At 29.7% G+C, this 18,553-nt stretch overlaps 1 protein-coding gene across 4 annotated transcripts; it reads right to left on the bottom strand.

Annotated features, from left to right (window-relative positions):
* Positions 1-1,519: 1,519 nt before the first annotated feature.
* Positions 1,520-8,469, bottom strand: LOC107938573 (lysine-specific demethylase JMJ706). 4 transcript variants are annotated; one of them, XM_041090646.1, is made up of 12 exons: positions 7,875-8,469; positions 6,007-6,391; positions 5,461-5,617; positions 5,159-5,378; positions 4,852-4,905; positions 4,670-4,749; positions 4,307-4,584; positions 3,836-4,231; positions 3,339-3,745; positions 3,093-3,207; positions 2,929-2,982; positions 2,348-2,376 (listed from the first exon to the last, which is right to left on the bottom strand). In XM_041090646.1, exons 1-11 carry the CDS (start codon positions 7,875-7,877, stop codon positions 2,978-2,980), a joined length of 2,100 nt encoding a protein of 699 aa, XP_040946580.1. In that variant the 5' UTR covers positions 7,878-8,469; the 3' UTR covers positions 2,348-2,376; positions 2,929-2,977. The 4 variants fall into 4 exon arrangements, with proteins under 4 accessions (XP_040946578.1, XP_040946579.1, XP_040946580.1 ...); XM_041090647.1 differs by having other exon boundaries at positions 3,093-3,204; XM_041090644.1 differs by having other exon boundaries at positions 1,520-2,376; positions 2,929-3,207.
* Between the last annotated feature and the right edge of the window lie 10,084 nt (positions 8,470-18,553).

The following is an 18,553-nucleotide window of genomic DNA, read 5'->3' as shown; positions in this document are numbered from 1 at the left end:
TTTTTTAGAGTTCAATTCTTACTTATTAAATTTTATTAGTTATAATTATTTTAAATTTTATTAAATCATATATTTTAATTAAAATATATTTAATATTAATTATTTCAAATTATCTTTTATAGTATCATATAATATATTATGATTTGAGTAAATTCATATAAGAATATTAATTATTAAGAATTTTATTAAATTATATATTTTAAGTATAATATATTTAATAATAATTATGTTTAAATATGATTAAATTATTTATTATTCATATTAATAATCTTATCAAAATTTAAATAACAATAACAATAATAATTTACCAAAACAAATTTCTGGTAATTATTAAGAATTTTATTAAATTATATATTTTAATTAAAATATGTTTAATAATAATTATGTTTAAATATGATTAAAATATTCATTATTGATAATAATAATCTTATTAAAATTTAAATAACAATAACAATAATCATTTACCAAAATAAATTTATGCTAAGGGTATTCTAGTCATTTTAGTTTTTTCCACTATGCTATTACACCTCTATTCCATTCAACCAAACACAAGATTACTATTACGCATCTATTCCATTACATTCAACCAAACAGTTGATTTGCTATTACACCTCTAATCCAATACACCTCTAATCCAATACACTTCTAATCCAATACATCTCTAATCCAATACAGCGAACCAAACGCACTCTAAAAGTATTTATGGTTGGAATTAAGTATAGACATGATATTAATATATTTTATATTTGATTAAGCTTGACTCGACTTGAAATTTTGGCTTAAAATTTTGTTCACCTCACCCATATTACAAACTTAAAATAACAAGTCGAGCTAAATTAGGCTTTAAATATTTAAATCCGAACTTAAACTAATTTTTTTTACTCAAACTCATTTCTCGAACCTTTTGAACCAAATCGACTCAAAAAAACTCTTAACTCAAATTGGATGAGATTGATGATAAACGCTAGAGATGTTTGTGTTAATGGATTGGGTTCTTCCAATTATGAACATTTAAACCCATTAGGCTGGTTTTCATTGTTGGGACCAAGACGATTTTTAACATCACTGTTATAGGCTTTAATTTTTTACAACATCATTTTCTCGTTCCATTCTAAAGCCAAATAAAAATAATAAACATTAACTAAAATATTCAGAAATAGTTTTTAATAAAGGAGATTACATTCGTGAAGTTTATTTCCAAATCCTACTAATTAATGTTATTATTAACATGTTACTTGCTAGAAGTGTACAACATTACTTGGGTATTAACCGCAACCCGGTGTTAAATCCGACATAGATAGTTTCCGGCAGAACCTCATAGGCATAAACAAGAGCAAGCCACCACGTAATTGGGAAAGACAAGCTACCACAGACAGACTCGAGAAAAATGAGCCACTATCAACCCGAGAAAAACCGAGTCAACACCGACTGGAGAAAGACTTAAAATTTTAAAACAATAACCATCCAACTTTAAACTCAAAATCAATCCCAACGCATAGATAATAGAATAGAAAGGATCTAAAAAAGAACTGAAATAAATTTGATATCAATATGGGCCCAATTACAACCCAATCAATCTCTCCCTAACCTAGTGGAAATCTAAAAATTACAACCCAATCAAAGGACTTTGTTTCTTAACCTAAACTACAAAGCACAGAACAAGTTATGTTGGCATATACATTCAATGAATATATATGTATAAAATAAGCAAATAATATACCAACAAAGTCACTAACCCAAATTTTCTACACTAAGGTTCTCCTACCAAAGACAGGAAAAACACCCCCCGGCCTGAGAACCGCACATCAATTCCACTGCACGTGCAATTTGCACAAAGAATATATAAATTTTGTCCTAACCTTTGGTTAATAATCTTCGCCTGCTGCTACTCCCTGATGAAGAAAATCAATCAATTTTCGGGTTTCGGTATTGTTAGAACTCCATTAGATTAGAGGGAATGAAGTTAGCGAAGTCGGAACTCCAATCAGTTTTTCTGCACATCTATGTAAGTATAAACTTTCAATCCAGACTGCTTTCTGAACCTACATAAGTTGGCCCCCTTACTTTAATCCGTTTCGGACCGTTCTCTAAGGGAGGAGGTTCCCTCGTGTACTTTCCCACCTCGTGCTTCAACCTGTCGTTTCTATGGTGCTCTCGTTGCCTAATCATTGCTTCCTCATTTCCCAATTTCTTGTACTTGATGGAAATGGGAAGGTTGCTTCTTCCATATCTGTCCTTCAAAGTGTTCTCTGGGGATTCTTTGTAATTAGAAGCACGATTAGTGTTACGATTTGGTTCATCGTTTCTAGAGCAATCAGATGGCATTGATTGCCCACTTCTTTTTTCATGTTGGAGTTTCTTTAATCGCTTGAGCCCCTTTTGAAAAGAATAAAAAGGAAAAAGAAACAATTAGACGCGGAAATGTAATCAACAAACGCATCCTCTAACAAAACTCACTTAAGGGCAAAAGCAAACGACTGATGAAATGCATATTGTAAACTAAACACTAAAAGTATTGTAAACACTTCCCAGAAAGGAAAATAATAGCCCCCAAAAACAATTATGAACAATAAATATTACCCTTCAAAATTCACATCGCATTTCTAAGTAAAATGTTCAAGCTTAAAGAAGAATCACACTAAGGTAGCGCTTGAAAGCTTGGATTTCAAAATATGGGTTTACATTTCAATAATAGTGTAAGTCGTGTGCTAAAAGCATGTAAGTGCAATATTTTTAAGCTTATTTCTCAAATTCATGGATTTGTTGGATGCCAATCTAAATATCGAATGAAGTTCCTATACATATCATTTCTCTCAATTTCAATAGCTTCACTTTTTTATGATGAAATAAAAAAGGCAGTTTGAAAGTTAAGTTGGCCATTTTAAGATAAATTTAAGAAATTAACTTCAGAAAATGCTAAAATTATACCTGGTGTTCAGAGCTCTTTGATGCCATGGTGTGGTTGCCATTTCTTTTCTCAACCTTCAAAAAAGAACGCCGTTTAACCCTAAATATCTCTGAATCAGAACTATCACTGTCATGGTCGACTATAGACCTACTCACTGGTTCATGACCATTATACTGATGGGTACCTGGACGATCTTCACGTGACAAACACAATACAGACGATTCATATGTGTTTTCTGGGACTTCTTCACAGAACCTTTTATCATTAGTGTTTCCTAGGTTAGCTAGCCCCTGAACCTGCTTTGAAATATATAAATACCAAACTTTCACTTAGAACAGGATCAGCAGCTGAAGTAGAGACGTAAACATAACAATACAAAATGTGGCGGCCTAACACTAAGATACTCAGCAGGTAGAGAGATGGATCTTACATTTTTTGCTGAGGATCCAACTTGCTCCACAAAAGAACAGAGAGTTGATGCGGCAAAAGAAGATAAAGCATCTGTCAGTTCAGGTCGAAAATTTCCAGTGTTATGGCTCAATGAATTATGTCCATATTCAACAGTTTGACCCGTAGCTGAAGTCATTGTAGCAATCTCAGGTTTCAAATCAACATTTATCTCACAGTATGGAAAGTATCCATCCTCTACATCATTCTGGAACTTATTTGATAGTGGATATGAATACATGTCATCACCATTTTCAGCTTGTCGCTCAACTGCTTTTGATATGGCATTGTCTTGCTCAAACTTCTTGGCAGCAGCTTCCATCTCTCTAACATCATCCCTCAAGAAAAGGCAATGATGACTCCCACAGGGGAAGTCAAGTGACTTAATATCTGCAAAAAAGCCGATGAAGTTCATCATAAAATGAAATTTCATACCAAAGAGAAATTAACTAAAATAGAGCAGGATCAGAGAAATGTTACCATGTCGCAGGCAAACAGGATGAGAGTAACAGCTGCAGTTAACAAAAGCAATGTAACAGTCACGTTTGCATAAAGTGCAGACGACAGTTCTATGATAATTTGGAGATACACTGGTGCATGCCCTTGATTTCATAATGGACCAACGGGCCCGATGCAAGAAACGTATCAGCTTTACAAAGTAAGCCTTAATGGAATGATGAGAGGCCAAATCTGCTGGCGAATAATCCAAATCTTCCAGTTCTAAACTTGAATTGAGAAGCATAGCTTCTTTGCACAAAAGTTCCTCGTGAGGAAGGAGAGGTACCCTGTTGAGATGTGCATAACGCAAGCATGCCACAGCACCCAAAGGAAACCAATCACCGATAGCAAAATTCACAGCCTCGCCGCAGTTGAACCCTAAAAGATCACAATTAGAAACATATTCATCAAATTCTGTAAGAGCAGAGTAAGAACAGCTGCTTAAGGCCTTACCATGACTGAACCCAGCATGATATGCTCTTGGAAAGGTAATTACAAACTCCCCAGGGTTCTGAACAGCCTTGTAGACAGGGACATCATGTTCCAACAAGATATTTGGAGGAAATAATGTTGTTTTACCCAAAAGCACATCAAAAGCTCCATCTTCACCATCCACGGATAGGACATCATTAGTGTACACATGTTCCTTGACAACCTTCTCAAATCTTAAAGCAGAGTGACCAGGTACACCATACCAAGTTTTTGAAGCACCACAATGATGATAATTAATGCTGCCACAAAAGAGGAAAAGGGTTAATTACAGAATACTAAGAAAGTAAATAACTTAAAAGGAATTAAATGTTTGATAACATTTACCTATACAAATAATGATCCTCCACATGCCAAGCAAATATACTAAATAGCATTCCTATGTAAAGCATGGGGTCGGTTACTCCCTGAAACAAATATCAGTTCAATACAACAGGACCATAGATGCATGCAGATCAATAATATGTAAATATGGAGAGTTAAAATTGAGATTTGGATCATTTCAATACCGGAATTGCTGTTTCAAGAAGACGCAAAGTGGACTTTGGCAGCCGTGAGAGTTTCTGGAATCAACCGAAACAAAGTATATGAATTCCAACTGAACCATAATAAAGAACAGAGATAGAACCAATCATAATAGGAGAAGTATCAAATTGCTCGCTCAGTTCACAACCTTGAAGTTATTAAAATTCAATTGGCGATCAAATAAACTAGATATTTTACTATTCTAAAATTTGATATCGTGGTAAAATTAAGCAAACAGACCACTAGAAAGAAAAATGAAATATATAGAGATGATAGTACTGAAGTCAACACCTTCAAATTCCATTTGCTAGTTCCAAGCAGGTCACTGGGAGAAGAAGAAAAGGCACTACCCTCAACATCACAAGCATATTCAACACTATCCATCTTCCCACAAGCAATTTCATGCCAAAATTCTTTTTCCATGTATGTTGCAGGAAGACAACCAGCACTATAATATCTACGAGAAAACACCTTGTTCGCCATTTTCTCGAAATCACGAAACGTATAATTTCTGAAAAGGCCATGCTCAAACTCAAAAACCAGAAAAATACACGACACACAAAACAAAATTTGTATCAAGTAAGAGAGCTCACCTTCCGCTCATGAAAAAGGTGACTCTGTCATCAGTATCCCACTCAGCAAGACGAAGGGGCTGGACTCTTGTTGTGAACTTGAATCCTGCTTTCTCCTTCATCAATACAGCTCCAGCAGGAACGGTAGCACTTAAAGGGGAAATGATTTTGCATATTCCTGCAAATTACACAGCAAATATTAAAACTGCTTCAGCATTTATTTAATTAGAAGGGGGAAAAAAACTAAAGAGGCATTTTTTACAAAATTTTCCCTCAAAATCCAAAGAAGCATATCCCTTCTTTTTGGTTTTTTTGGTGTGCCAAAGAAGTAACGATTTCTGTTACAGATCTTTAATCTTACTTTCATAAAAAAAAAAAAGGCATATAAAAACATAAAACGTAGATATGGACCATCATATGTCTCTGTTTTCTATGTTTTTTCTAGATTGTATTTTCTAGTCATTCAACCAAGGCCGGGGAGGTGATTGGCGTTGGTGTTGGGACTTGGAGATGGAGATGGAATCTGATGAAATTATTAAAGACAGAATCTAAAACCACAGGTCTTACCATATTTTGAAGCTTCAGGAGCTATCTTCTGCAAATAAACCAAAGGATCTTCAAACTCTTCCTTTGTAGGGCAGTATACAGGACATTCTGGGATTTTCTCAGTCCATTCTAGATCACTAGTGTAAAACTTATCAACCTTGCGCTTTGAAAAGACATCCTTCTCACATGAAGCAACATTTGACCTAGAAAACGATTCAGCATTCCCCTGCAACCTCACTCCACATGATGCGGGAGCTCTCAAACAATCTCCCCCACTTCTAGACATCATATTTGTGACACCAGATGGCCCACAGACAGTTTCTGATTTTATTCGGTGAAGCCTTTTACGCTTCAATAACTCTAACTCATTTCTTACCTCTTTGGACAAACACACCCTTCCTTCCACCTACCAAAAGTAGATAAACAAATTTAAAGAAGCATATATCAGTACATAGAAACAAAGACAGAAGCAAACTTGAGAAACATGTAATGACAACACAAAATCAGCCTCAACATTTACGAGGTTAAATAGTTCAACTTTCAAACAAATCAGCACCTAACTGCTATCTAACTGACCTCCATACTTGCATGCAGCTACAACAATCATAACACACTAAATGCACACAGGCAACACCATTAGTTTAAAGTTTTTCAGCAAGTTATAGTTAAATATTAGTTCAACCTCTGCTGCAATTAACTACTATCACCTAGACTGTTAAACAAACAAACAAACAAAAAACCTACTATCACCTAGACTGATAGAAAGTAGAAGTTTTTCAACATAGCTCTTTAACAGAATAAATTGTCAACAATCCCAGTATTTTGCTTGCATCAGCCTCTGCCAAAATAAATGGAAAATAAAAACCATATTCTAGTGTAACAGTCAAAGATCATTTCAGATCAGAGTACTAAATCAGGTAGCAAAATTTTGAAGCATTTACGCCCATGTTTCAATCACCGTCACTAGACTAGACAATATCCATCCAGAAATAATTAAGAGAAGAACAAGGTTCATTCTGAAATGATAGGGAACATGCATAACCATTTGTAGCCAAGATTAAATGTGAAACCAAAAAGCCGACACCATCAGAACAGGGATAACTTCTAAAGCATACAGAAGACAGATGGTTGACTGAGTCTAAATCAACTCAATGACCCAATTAAGTTAAAATTATACCCAAAACTTTCCATTAAAAACGTGAGTCAAAGGTTTACGACAAGTTGAATTCATCGTACATAACATATATATGTCATAAATATAAAGTAAAAAAGGAGCAACAACAGAAACCCATGTTAAATCTTCAGTCAAAAACCAGACAATTTCAACAATAATACACGGAATTACGAGAACAAATTTTTTAATTAAAATTAATTACATTAAATAACTTTAATCTTATCCACAAAATGTAAAACGTAGTCAAAATAAACTCTAGCTCAAGAATGAAATTCAACAAGCAGACACGTAATTTAATTTATTAATAGAAAAATGAAGCATCCATCATCACAAACAAAACTATTTATTAATAGAAATAAAGGAAACTCTGTAAAATTTAAGTAGTAATTCTAAAATAAATGATTAAAAAAAGAAGGAAAACTGTTAAAGCAAAATCCGTCTGCTCCAAGAAAACGTGAAGCACTATGTTAAGTCCATAAAGTTCTCATTAACGAATTTCTTTCTAGATTTAAAAAAAAATTCTAGTTTCCGAAAAGATGTAGAACAAATCTAAGAAACCAGAAAAATTATGGAAATTTTAATAAACCGTTTCGGAATTAAAAATGCTTTGGATCCGTACAACAACAGAGTAAATAAAAAATAAAACCGTATAAAATCCATTAAAAATCTCAAAAAATTCAAAATTAAAAAGAAATCAACAGAAGAATTGACGCACCATCTCATTCCTCAATGCTTCTTTGCACGCCACCGTTTTGTCACAATTCACCGAACGAAACAAACCGAAATAAAACGAAAGAAAAAGCGCGCAAAATCCGCAAATACCAAACCCTAAATCATGATCTTCACCATTTGCAAGCAACAAACGCCGACCACACGCGCCACATTCTCAAAACGCGCCGCGTACTCCACCGGAAAGAGTCGAACTTGGAGATCCGTATCCGAATCACTCAAAAGAAATGCTTAAAAACATTACAGGAAATTATCAATACCAGAGAGATTAGAACTTTCCGGCGAACCGGAAGATTTTCTTAACAAGAGAACAAGCACCTTCCCGGCGGAGGGAGGCAGTTTTCCGACGAGAGAGAAAACAAAAGAGAGAAAGAAATGAAGGAAAAGGGAAGGCTTGGAAAAGTGGAAAAGAACAAGGGGAGGATAATTTATTCGTTTTATACCCAAATTTTAATGCTTTAGATGAGCTTTAATTAATATTACTAATTAATTCAATAAGTTTATTAAATTAAAGGGGAAAAAAAAGAAGGAAAATTATTAAAGAGGAGTTGTGAAGGAAAGTGGTGGTTGTTCGGTGGTTTAACATAAACACCTTGCCGGCCAAAAACGCTTTTTTATTTTTTTTATTTTTCCTTCTAGTTGTAAGGAACCTTCCGTGCTTATCCCTTTTTACATCATTACCCTTTTAACAAAATCTTAATTATAAATAAAATAAAAATATATGACTTATAATTTTTTTTAATTTCATAACCAAGATTATTATATTAATTAAATTATCATGCATTTCATTTATTTATTTATTATTTCTAAATATTAATTAAGAATACACTATAATTTTTTAATGGGTGAATATACTTGAGAGGTCCCTCTGTTATAAAAACTTGATCAATTTAGTTCATTTAATATTAAAAAGAATCAAATAAGATTATATTGAAAAAATACTAACATATACAATCTAAAAATGTCATTTATTGTTTAATAAAATTAATATTTTTAAAGTTTTTATAGCTCTATAAATAAAAAAATTTATATGAAAATGAACTGTGATCGAAACAAATAATTTTCAAGCCATGTTTTATACAATAAATGTTAACTCTATTGCAATTTAAACTTATTTGATTCATTTTAATTTATAAAAAATAAATTGATCTATTTAATAATAGAGGGACTAATTTGATTTAAACTTATAATGTAGGACTTCCAACGTACTTTAACACTTTTTAATGCCACTTGTAAAATTAAAATATTCTATCAATATCAAATAAAATTCAAATTCTGTTTTAAACTTAAAAATATTATAATTAAATTTTTAAAGTATCAATTTTATATTAATATCATTTCATCAATATCTCTTAGTATGGACAGTAAATATCAGCTCAAATATGACAAAGCGTATATTTAAAATAAATAGATTTAGTTGTAAATATGTATACTTACTACATGAATAATTTAGATTTGACGTGTTAAAAAGATAGTTATATGTCAATAATGTGTTTGTAATTTTATTTCCGTACTTTAAATGCATTTCAGATTAATACTTTGATGATTCAATTAGCAATTTAGAATGTTTTGAGTTTATGGACTAATTTAAAGATTAAGAGATAGTTTTGGAGCGATTTGTGGAATTAACCCTTGATATTTTATGTTCTGTAAAGGTGGGCTCTCTTGTCAATTCACGTGGACGGTGTCATCGAAGACTTCCGGTTCCTGTTTGGGTCAGAGAAAAGAAAGAGTCCGGAAAGATCTTCACGTTATCACGTGTATCTGTAAATGTGCTTATCAATTAAATCTGATCGTCCATTGAACTTTAATCAGGGATTTCAACGGTCAAGAAGTAACGAAACCTGTTGATTCGGCAATTCCTGATTGACATTGTCGGTTCAGACAGCTGAGCTGTACTGTAACAGCTCCACCTACCTTGTAATTAGTTAAGCCACCCTCGGAAAAGACAACACAGTCCTTATGTGCTTCACCCTTTTATGCACAAAAGCAAGGTTATCTTAGACCGTCTGTAATTACAAAGTTAATTCAATTTGTAACAAGATCAAATTATTTCACAATACTAAATTTTATGTCTAATGTTTTTATTTGCATTTTTTAATTTAATTTACAAAAATGGAAATATTAGTTTTTATTTTATCAAAATTTATTCTTTATATATTTCAAAAATTAAAAAAATTAGCCCAATTACTCGAAAATACATGTTGTTTATAATTTATTGAATTGTTTATATTACTAATTTTTTACATAAATGGGTAAATTTTAATAATATTATCCAATTTGACTAATTTCTTAATTTTAGTTTCGGTAAAGTACAATAGTCAAATTATGAAATTAAAAAAATCATTATTCTCGTTTTTTTATAAAGTATATGTATGAATTAAAACACAGTAATATTAAACTCATTCTTGAAGATAAAGTTTCAACGGACTTTGAAATAGATCGCAATCTTCTAAGTAAGGGAATATATATCCTTGGACAAAGGAGGGGATTTGGCTCACGAAATGTAATGCAAGGGAACATTAAGCTGTGATGGGGTGTTTGGTTCACGAAATATAATATTATCCTGGTAATTGGGTTACTGGAATGTAAGATCACTTAGAATAGTATCAGGTATGTTTCATTAGTCTATTTGGTTTATTCATAGATTACCTAAAATTATATTTTACTAAATTGTGCATAGTATTTTATCTTACTAAAATTGGGTAGGTGTAACACCCTTACTTGGTCTAGAGGCTTGCTTAGGTAGGGAACGTTAAATTCGTCACTAGAGCGACTCATGGAGTTTCAATTGATTAGAACATCAAAGAAGATAAATATGGGTATCAATTCCTTATTCAAGACCATTGGATGTATTAATATGATTACCTAAAGTTCAAGGGTCGATTTGAACCTTCATCGAACATTTCCAAGCCAAACTATACTTACAGGAAAAGAGGAATCGATACCAAAGGGTTGAAGGGGTATCGATATATTCACATGGGCACTGTTCACTTTTAGGTTTGGTGTTTTGCAGTATTGATAGCAAAATGTTGACTAGTATCGATACTAGGGCCAAGGGTATCATTACTGAAAATTGAGGATGCTTAATTTAGCTATGATGTTTGCAAGTATCGATACTAAAAGATCGGATATAGATACTTGCTCCTGAGATATCAATACTCAATCCTAGAATTTGAATTCTAAAATAAAATTTAGCATCATTATAAGCTTAAGACACAAGTTAGAGAAACTTATCACACAAGCAATCCGTATAAACATATTTCAATCATCACTTTCTCAACATTCAACCTAACAAACTCATCCAATGACTACATGATTTCAAAACATGTGCTTGAGAACATTGTGACTCTTGCATCTAATGCAACTTCTCGACCACTTCATAAAACCTCAAATCAACAACTTATGTGCAAAAAACATAAAAATCGAACACTGAACTTTCATTATAGTTAGTGGTTGACCACTTTGATAGCCGACACCAATTGTAAGAGGGGCAGATAAGGGTGTTGACCCTAAAAACAAAAACAAAAAACAAAAATTAATCCTTTCACAGTGATGAAAATAAAATTTTATATATGGTAAAGTTACATTTTGCCCCTCAAATGAAAAAACTTCTACCCAGTCCTTTAAAAATTAATAGAATTATAAATTAACATATGATAAAATTATACTTTAATTGTTATTTATAATTCAATTCCAAACCTTTAAAAGATTTTCTAAATTCACTCATGTGGACACAAGCCTACTATTAAAACCTTGTTTTATATTAGTTGGAACAACTTCTGAAATTCTTAAATTGATTCGCTAATTCGAAATAATATTAGAGTAGTTGTATTGTATTCACACCGTTAAGGAAAGTCAAAGCCTTTCTTATACATTTTTTTCTTTTTTTATTTTACATTTTCAGTGGGAAAAAGCAGTTATATTAATTTGGTAGGAACTGACAAAACATGCCTTTTTTTTTTAATTATATAAAGTAACAGCCACAATAAAAGTAGTGTCTTTACGGAATCAAACCATAGTTAAGGCTCCTCCACCCACTCTGCTGCACCTGATTTTTTCTGATTAAATTATTTTTTGGTCTAAATTTCACAATTATTGGGATTTAAATTTTTTTTATCAAAATTAGATTTTAAACTTGACAATTATTTTTACATTAGAGCCTTAATTTTTTTATTTAAGTTAGCTTTTAATATTTTTTTGAAAACTCTAAAGTTCAGGCCATAATGTGGGAATAATTGTTAAGTTCAACCCTTAATATAAAAACAATTGTCAAGTTGGGTGATCAATTTGGTTAGAAAATTGTTCAAGCCCCAATGTAAAAATAGTTGCATTGTTCAAGGCCTAATTAGGATAAAAAAGGTTCAGGCCCTATTGTGTGAATAATTGTTAAGTTCAATCCCTAAGTAATGATTTAATCATTTTTTTTGTTAAAATATATCATAAATCTATGCACTCTTCGTAATTTTAGAACTTAGTCATTGTATTTTTATTTTTAGGAATTTAGTCTCTCTACTTTTCGGATTTCAAAATTATTGTCCAACTGTTAATACTGTTAAAATTGTTTTATTAATTTCAGGTTCATTACCACACCAATTTTTAGCTGCATTGCTACTAAGTGATTTTTTTTTAATTTCAAAATATCACATTGAAAAATTTAACAAAAAGAATAGTGTTAACAATTGGATCTAGATTTTGAAATTTGTAAATTAAAAAGACTAAATTCTCGGAGATAGAAGTAGAAAGACTAAAGTTCAAATTTACAAATAGCACAAGAACTTATGACATGTTTTAACATTCTTTTCTAATATTTGAAAATCATATTAAGTTTCAACTAAATTATGAATCGGATGAATCATGTGGTAAAATTCTTTAGGCTATAATTTTCATGGTTAAAATATGCTTTTATATTTTGTATTTTTTTCGGAATTTAGTTCTTTATTTTTATTTTGAAGAATTCAATTCCTCCAATTTTTTAATTAAAAAATGTAAGTTCAATTGTTAGCACAATAGAATTTTTTATTATTAATGTCTTTTTCGGTTACATGAATGCCACGTGAGTGTTTTTATAATGAGTAAACTACAAAAAATAGATAGTCACTCAACTTTAATTTTCTTTTACCACTCAGCTATCACATGTTACATTTCAGTTACTAACGTTATCAGATTATGACATTTTGATAACTTATATGCTAATTGTCGATGCAACCTTAACAACAAAATATCTAATTATTTAACAAAAGTTTTAAAATTTTAAAAATTCTGAAAATATGAAAAATCTTTTAAAAAATAAAAAATTATAAGTGGAGTTTTTATACTTCACAAGTAGGGTTAAGGGATAACAATTGTCTTATAGGAGTATAGTAGAATATATATATATAAAGACAGATGACAGTTTTTAAGACTACTTGTGGAATAAAAATGTATACTATGAGTATATCAAATATCAATTCTATTTTTATAATATTAAAATATGATATCTATATAGTATTTATACAAAATAAACCGTATAAATTTTATAATATAGTTTTAGAATACAATATTTATACAATTTTAAAATATATATACCATATTTATAGGATGCAAATTTAGTATTGATTATTGTATTTATATTGTTTTAATTACGGATAATTATTTGATATACAAACTGTAGAGTGTTTTAACTTCACAAGCAGGGTTAAGAGGTTGACGAATGTCCTTAATTGATATTTTAAATAATTAAAAGCATATAAATGAGACACGTGAAACCCGCTTATGGAATTAATAAACTTCACCGCCTATGTATCAAATAACTACCTATGTATCAAATAACTATCCTTTAAATATTAAAAAAAAGTCAATATTTGGTACGCTGGCAATGTACCTTTTTTATTCCACAAGCAGTCTTAAAAAATTGTAGCATGTCTATTTTTTAATATTTTATTATACTCTTATAAGACACTTGTCAATCTTTTGACCCTTCTTATGGAGTCTAAAAACTCCACTAATAGTGAACAAAATATTTTCTCTTAAAAAAAAGCGTAGAACTAGTTTAGCATTACATTTTATTAAAATATTACCTAAATTGTGTATAAAAATTAATTTTTTAAATTTATTATAATTTATTTAAATAAAATAAAGAACTTTTATAAGCATGAAAATTTATAAATACTAAATAAAGAACAAATAAAACTGATTATAATTAATTTAAAATAAAAATATTTAAAAATTGAAAATTTTAATTTAAAATAAAATGTTATTTAAAAGAAGACATTTTTATGAAATAATGAATTTAAATTTATTTCTCGTCTCTTTAATTAAATTTATAATAATATATTTTTAATATTTTAATTGATGCATATATCAATAAAAAATTAGTATATATATTCCTAAATTTTCTTTTATAAGGTAAAAAAATGGACATAATCCAAATCTTTTTCGTACAAATTTGTACGAACTGACATTTTTGGTACTTTTGGAGGAGTAGCTAAGTTAAGATATTGGAAAATTTATTGAATCCCTTTCTTTTTTGCCAAAAAAGGGAAAAAAAACCTTTGATGATTGCTTCATTCAGTGAATAAATTCATGGCTTTCTTTAAAAATAAATAAATAATAAATCCATGGCCAAGTAAAATTCGTACACCCAATCCCAATGTATTAGAAAGGAAAAAAGGTTGATATCCACAGCCTACTACCATCAAGGAAGGGACCCATGCCAGTGCATTAGTTAAAGTTGGATGAGACCATACTATTCGAGATTCAATTTCTATATTTATACTTTATTTAGGTAAACTGTATTAGTAGTTACTTAATTATTAGTATTTTTTCTTTGAATAGTTTGTGATCAGAAAATAAATTTATTAATAATTGAGTGAGTAATTGAAAATATTTTTTAATTTTTCTAATATACCCATTAGAACGAGTCTAGTGATTAATCTTTCGTGCTTTATAGGCCCATTAAGGCAGTAGATGTTGACCACTAATTTTAAAGTTGCTCCATACCCAAAACGAGAATTGGACCATCAACTAACAGTTAAGTTAGGAAAGACTTTTGCCATCTCACCTAACCTCGTGGTTCAAATTTTAATTTTTTTATAACTTATTAAATTTAAATATTTAAGGACTCAAATATTAAAAGGATGATTTAACTAATTTGAATTTGAAAAAGTCATACTTGAATTTAATATAAAATAACAAATAAATTAAAATTATTATTTGAAGTTTGAATCGAACAACAATTTTTATGTTGGGGTTAAATTTTTTTAGTTCAAATTAGTCTCTAAATTTGATAATTATTTCATATTGGGGCCTGACCTATGCAACTATTCCCACGTTAGGGATTGATTTTTTTGTCCAAATTAATCTTATTATTTGGCAATTATTCTCGCATTGGACTTAAATTTTAGGGTTTTTGAGAAAATATAATAGACTAACTTGAACAAAAAGAAATTCAACTTTAATGTGAGAACAATTGTCAAGTTTAATATTAAATTAGACAAAAAAAATCCAGGTCCAACATAAAAATAATTACTAAAGTTAAAACTTAACTTAATAATAAAAATTAAACCCTAATACGAGAATAATTATCGAATTTAGTTCAAAAATCAATTTAACCCCAAAGAAACGAATTTCCTCTTACAATCTGTAGTCCTAGATTAAAAAATGTGCATATTCCAAAAGGGTCCAAAATTGGAATTGACTTCAACAGGAATTTAAGTCCTAAGTGTAAGTGGTCAATAATAAAATCGGTGAGAAGTCTTATCATGTATGACTAAAATAAATGCAAATTTGTACCTTTTATACTATATTTTTGTCATTTTAAAAAGAAAATTTCTCACATCACTCGCAAGAAAACTTTATTTTAAATGGGAAAAAGTGGAAAGTAAAAATAAGATTTTTTTAAAAAAATTACTGTGCTTAAAACATGAGAAATTGAGTTAGATTTACAAATAATTTACTTTACTTCTTATATAAAATACGGAATATAGATTTGAATTAAGGTAAAAGATTTGATATTTAAAAATCATTTAAATTATACATAAAATTTAATCCCGTGTAATATAATACACGAATTATGATCTTTGTATAAATTTATATATGAAATTTCGATTTGATTCAATTTTCAAAAAACGCTAACATACATAACACCTTTTTATTTTTACATATCATATATACAAATAATTATATTTATACAATATAAAAATAAATTACAACTGAATTAAAATAAAATTATCATACTACAGTCAAAAGTTCAGGTATATATAATTACGTCAAAATAAATTTATACATATCATATTATAAATTAAATTAAAATTTAACCCAATATAAAACTTGTCTTGAAATGCAATCAAAGGGTCTTTGTTTAGAAAGATTTACTCCAAAGCCAACTGTGGTTTTCTTGCTTATAAAGATTTGCTCAATTGCTCCCTCTCTCACAATTCTTATTTATTTAAAGAAATCTTATTTAAAGAGCCAATACCATTAAGCCCACAACAATAATGTACTAATAAATTCAACCATGCAACCATGTACATCACCTTTTTTTTCTTTTTCTTTTTTCTATCCACAACATTTTAAAAAATATTATATCTGAAATTGAAAACCGAAGGTCCAATCAGTTTAACCAATTTTGTATAATTAAAAATCATTACCGATAAAAATATTTTTAAAATTTATTAAATTTTTTAACTAATTAAACCGAGAGCTAGAAGTCCAGTTAATTTATCTTTCGATTCGGTTCTTATAGCATTGACTCTGCGCTTAATTATAATTAATATTAATATTAATACGATGTCATTTTTATTTTTTCATAATTTTATATTATATTTCGTATAATTATAACTTAAAAAGGGATATATAATAAAATAGGGACAAAATAATTTAAAGGAATCCAAATGAGAGATTAGGTATCTTAAGGATAAAATTCAACCCTCTTTGGAAGGATTAACTAATCTTATACTACAAAAAGGTGAGCCCCAATATCCCTCCACCAATGATTAAAAGCATTAAAAATTTGAAATGAGAAAAAAAAAGGGGGGGGGGGAGGGGGGGCTTAGCTAACATCCAAATCATTATCAATGTTACATCATTAAATTTGAATTAGTGGTGTCTTAATCAGCTAAAGATTTGCGCGTCGACGGTTGTGTCCTTTGGGCTCGGACAAGGTCGTCTTACAACAATGGTTGATGACAGTTGTGGAAATGGTATGTGCTAGGTGAAATGAAATAAAATAAAACTTAGGCAAGAAGGAAAAATATTTGATTTCAATCAGGAGAAGTAATTCATAGACTTGTAAATTAAAAGTTTTAGGTTGGAATCTTATAAACGAAGAAAATAATTTTGAGAAAATTTTGCTTTGTTTATAAATTAATTTAACTTAATTTTGGATTTAGTCGAAATTTATTATAACTATTAGATATTGAATATTGTTGATGGGGTTAACTTATCTGGAAAAATATTGTTGAAGATTGTTGATTAGTTCCCAATAATTAATGGTATTATCTCACATACTTTGCTAAGAGGTAGCATGCTGTGAGAGGATGCTCGGTGGCGGAGGGCCTAGTTCACAAAGCCAACAGTGCCTCGGTTGGTAGACTTGCAAGACTTGAGGGAGATGTGTCAATATATGGCGTGTAATAATTATGGAGCCCAGTTGCATATAGAGGGACTCAAACCAATAACTTGAGGTTTATAGGAGATAATACTAGAGCGGAGCAAAAAATTTGAGAAAGTCGGAAAAACTATTCGAACTGATATTTTGGTTTGGTTCAGTTCAATTCGTTTTCGGGTTGATGTTATCACCCAAATCGCACAATTCGGTTCGGGTTTGATTCTTCCACATGGAGCCCGTTTTATCTAAATCAAACCGAATGAAAAAAAATCCATATTTAAAGGAGTAGTTCTAATAGAATAAAAAATTAAAAATTTTAATATCTATATAGACTAATTCATTTAATTGTATTATTATTATTGTTATTATTATTATTACTATTAAAAATTAGATATGATCATACAAAAAGTTAAAGTTATAAAAATATTCCATAAAAAAGATTACGAAAGTAATCGATTGCATTAGAATAAGTGAATAATTATAATTATAAATTTAGAAAAATAATTTATTAAACTTTATAATATTTTATTTATAAAAAAAACTACACACAAGTTGTTAATTAAAACTAATTATAAAATATTATAAAATTATTTTTACTATTTTAAATATAAAAAATATATTAAAAAAAATAAAACTAATTATAAATTCAATAAAAATTCAAAATTCGATGAAAAAGAAACTTCCAAACATCACCGATTCAATCGATTTTCAATTTATGGATATTTTTCTCGCCTTCATTTATGCTATAGGGACTTGATTTAAAGTCTATGTTTACATTTTTGTCACCATGCTAGAAAATAACTTCAATTTTCTCCATCAAATTTTCCAATAAGCTACTTCGTGGCAAATCTCAAATCAATTGGGAATTTAATTTCAACGAAAATCAGTCACCGACGGGGTGTTATAAACTTATAATCCAAAACTTTTAAAATTACAAAAATTGACGGATTTAAATAGGGTTAAATTTACCGGACAATGATTCAAATTTTAAATTGTTTAGATTACATCCTCAAAATATCAGTGTATAATTAATTAACTTTTTTCATCAGTTTAGCCATCAATTTGATTGTTAAATG

This window comes from Gossypium hirsutum, chromosome D03 (genome assembly GCF_007990345.1).
Source record: "Gossypium hirsutum isolate 1008001.06 chromosome D03, Gossypium_hirsutum_v2.1, whole genome shotgun sequence".
Taxonomy (NCBI): domain Eukaryota; kingdom Viridiplantae; phylum Streptophyta; class Magnoliopsida; order Malvales; family Malvaceae; genus Gossypium; species Gossypium hirsutum.
The sequence above is the reverse complement of the archived record's forward strand: the minus strand, read 5'-3'. Positions and strand labels throughout refer to the sequence as shown.

Coding starts and splice junctions, on each gene's coding strand:
- LOC107938573 (XM_041090644.1), bottom strand. Junction 4,232..4,306: donor TCATGCTGGGTTCAGTCATG/GTAAGGCCTTAA, acceptor GTGATCTTTTAG/GGTTCAACTGCGGCGAGGCT. Junction 2,377..2,928: donor CAAAGAGCTCTGAACACCAG/GTATAATTTTAG, acceptor TCTTTTCAAAAG/GGGCTCAAGCGATTAAAGAA.